This window comes from Sinocyclocheilus rhinocerous, unplaced genomic scaffold, assembly GCF_001515625.1.
Source record: "Sinocyclocheilus rhinocerous isolate Xijiao unplaced genomic scaffold, SAMN03320098_v1.1 scaffold87, whole genome shotgun sequence".
Taxonomy (NCBI): Eukaryota; Metazoa; Chordata; class Actinopteri; order Cypriniformes; family Cyprinidae; genus Sinocyclocheilus; species Sinocyclocheilus rhinocerous.
The window spans coordinates 289,536-291,543 of record NW_015650709.1 but is presented as its reverse complement, the minus strand read 5'-3'; the positions used below and the strand labels follow the sequence as shown (position 1 = coordinate 291,543).

Sequence of the window (2,008 nt, the reverse complement as noted above, 5' to 3'; positions counted from 1 at the left end):
TCTATGAGTGTAGGCACACCGGCGGCGCCGTTCGGCGTCTGTCCGCGGCGCCCAGCTACGTCATGTTATATTTGTAAGAATTGTTCTAGACATGCCGAAAAATTTTACGCTACAGCTCTTTTTTATGCCCAAACATACATACTACACACTGACTAAAATTAAAAAAGCGAAAAAGCATAATAGGACCCCTTTAAATGTGGATTCAGACTTTTGGGCCCCACTGTATTTCCTGATCTTTACTCCTTAGCGAAATGTTTATATTGGACTTGGAAACCTGCCTGAATTAAAATTCAGTTTGATTCTAAGTGTGTTTAAATGTGTTTGTACAGGTCCCTGTCAGGAAGACTGGGTGTTTTATAAAGACTCATGCTACTTTCAGTCTTCAGTAAAGAAGAACTGGCAAATTGCTGAGAAAAACTGTGTGGAGAAAGGATCACATTTAGTGGTTGTCAATGACTTGGCTGAGCTTGTAAGACAAGAACACATAACATCACAATAATTTGTGGGAGCTTTATGTGAGGTTAAACGTGAGTTTGGCCTCTTTTTGAACCAGGTCTTCCTGTCTTCATTCGTGAAGTTGTCTGAAAGCTACTGGATCGGGCTTGTTGAGAAAGAAGAGGGACAGTGGACGTGGGTAGATGGAACTGACTATAGTACTACTGAACAGTAAGAACCAATAAAATAATGAGAGGCGGTCAATGGGGTACAACTCCAAATGCGCTAAGTAACTGCTGATGTCTGTTTCAGCCACTGGGACGAAGGTCAACCAGATGACTGGGATGTCCGAGTGAATGGTGAGGATTGTGGGCAGCTTCATGCCCGGGTAACTGTGGACAGACGGAGGCTGTGGAATGATGCAGACTGTATGCTTTCTTACCCTTACTTCTGTGAGGGCAAACCCAAGAGCCACTGACAAACATCAACTAACCTCCAACATTGCAAAAATCACTTCTTTAAGCAGAGTTTTAGTCTCTTTTTTCAGTAAAAACATCTAAACGTCCTTAAAAGAAGATATATTTATTTGAGAACAAAACTGTAGATAATAGACTTATCAGAGGATATTCCTTGAATTGGAAGTTTAATTGATTTTTTTTTTCTTTCTAAATTTAAGCACAAAGCAGAGCAATGGGGTAAGACAAAATTAACATAAAGTCTCTCTGAATATTAATATCTAAGGACATTTTGCTTCTCAGGAGAATTTAAGGATGTTTAGATGTTTTTATTAGAAAAAAACTAAGTTTTTTTTTTATGTAGTGTGTACTTCATAAAATATTATTTCAAAAATGAATGTGACAGACTAGTTTCCATGCAGGATTACAACAATTTAAGTATGTTTAAATTAAATACTTTAAGTATGTTTGTTTAATTTATAAGAGGTTATATTATGATTCTGTTTCAATAATTGCATATAAATGTGCTTAACTGGCTTAAACTACAAAAATAATTTTAAAACAATGTAAATTTAATTGAGAATTGCAGACAGATAAGAATAATATGCATTATTTTTTAGAGAATTTATAAGTTTAAATAATTAGCTAATTGTTTTTTGCTCAAAAACGCCAATTGGAAGAAAATACATTTAAAAAACGTAATTCTTATAAGATATAATTTTTTAAATCTTTTGTTATGTGGCTGCCTTATGTTAAACTGCTTTAAATTACTTTTTTCACCACATCAATTTACACTCCATACACCATAATGGCAAAGCAAAAACAGAACTGTCACAACTTCGTAAATTTATTAAAAACAAAAAAACCTGAAAAAAGTACATTGCATAAGTATTCATACCCAGGGACGGACTGGGAGTAAAAAACGGCCGTGAATTTTCTCCCAAATAGGCTCACCACAACTACAAACAGTCGCTATACTATCTCACAATATTACAGCAATCCTATCGCATTTATGGCAAATAACAAAACCCATGGTGACCCTGCTGACAAAAACAATAGAAACCATCACAGAAATTCGAATGATTTCCACTACAAATACCATTACAAACATTACAAAC

At 35.2% G+C, this 2,008-nt stretch overlaps 1 protein-coding gene across 2 annotated transcripts in view; it reads left to right on the top strand.

The window, feature by feature from the left end:
• Positions 1-978, top strand: part of LOC107712473 (C-type lectin domain family 10 member A-like) — a 4,905-nt gene extending 3,927 nt beyond the window's left edge. For both annotated transcript variants that reach the window (XM_016517736.1, XM_016517737.1), the window contains 3 exons: positions 330-469; positions 554-666; positions 748-978. In XM_016517736.1, the coding sequence (XP_016373222.1) occupies positions 330-469; positions 554-666; positions 748-913 (419 nt within the window). In that variant the 3' untranslated portion in view covers positions 914-978. The remainder of the gene's footprint in view (positions 1-329; positions 470-553; positions 667-747) is intronic.
• Positions 979-2,008: the final 1,030 nt, after the last annotated feature.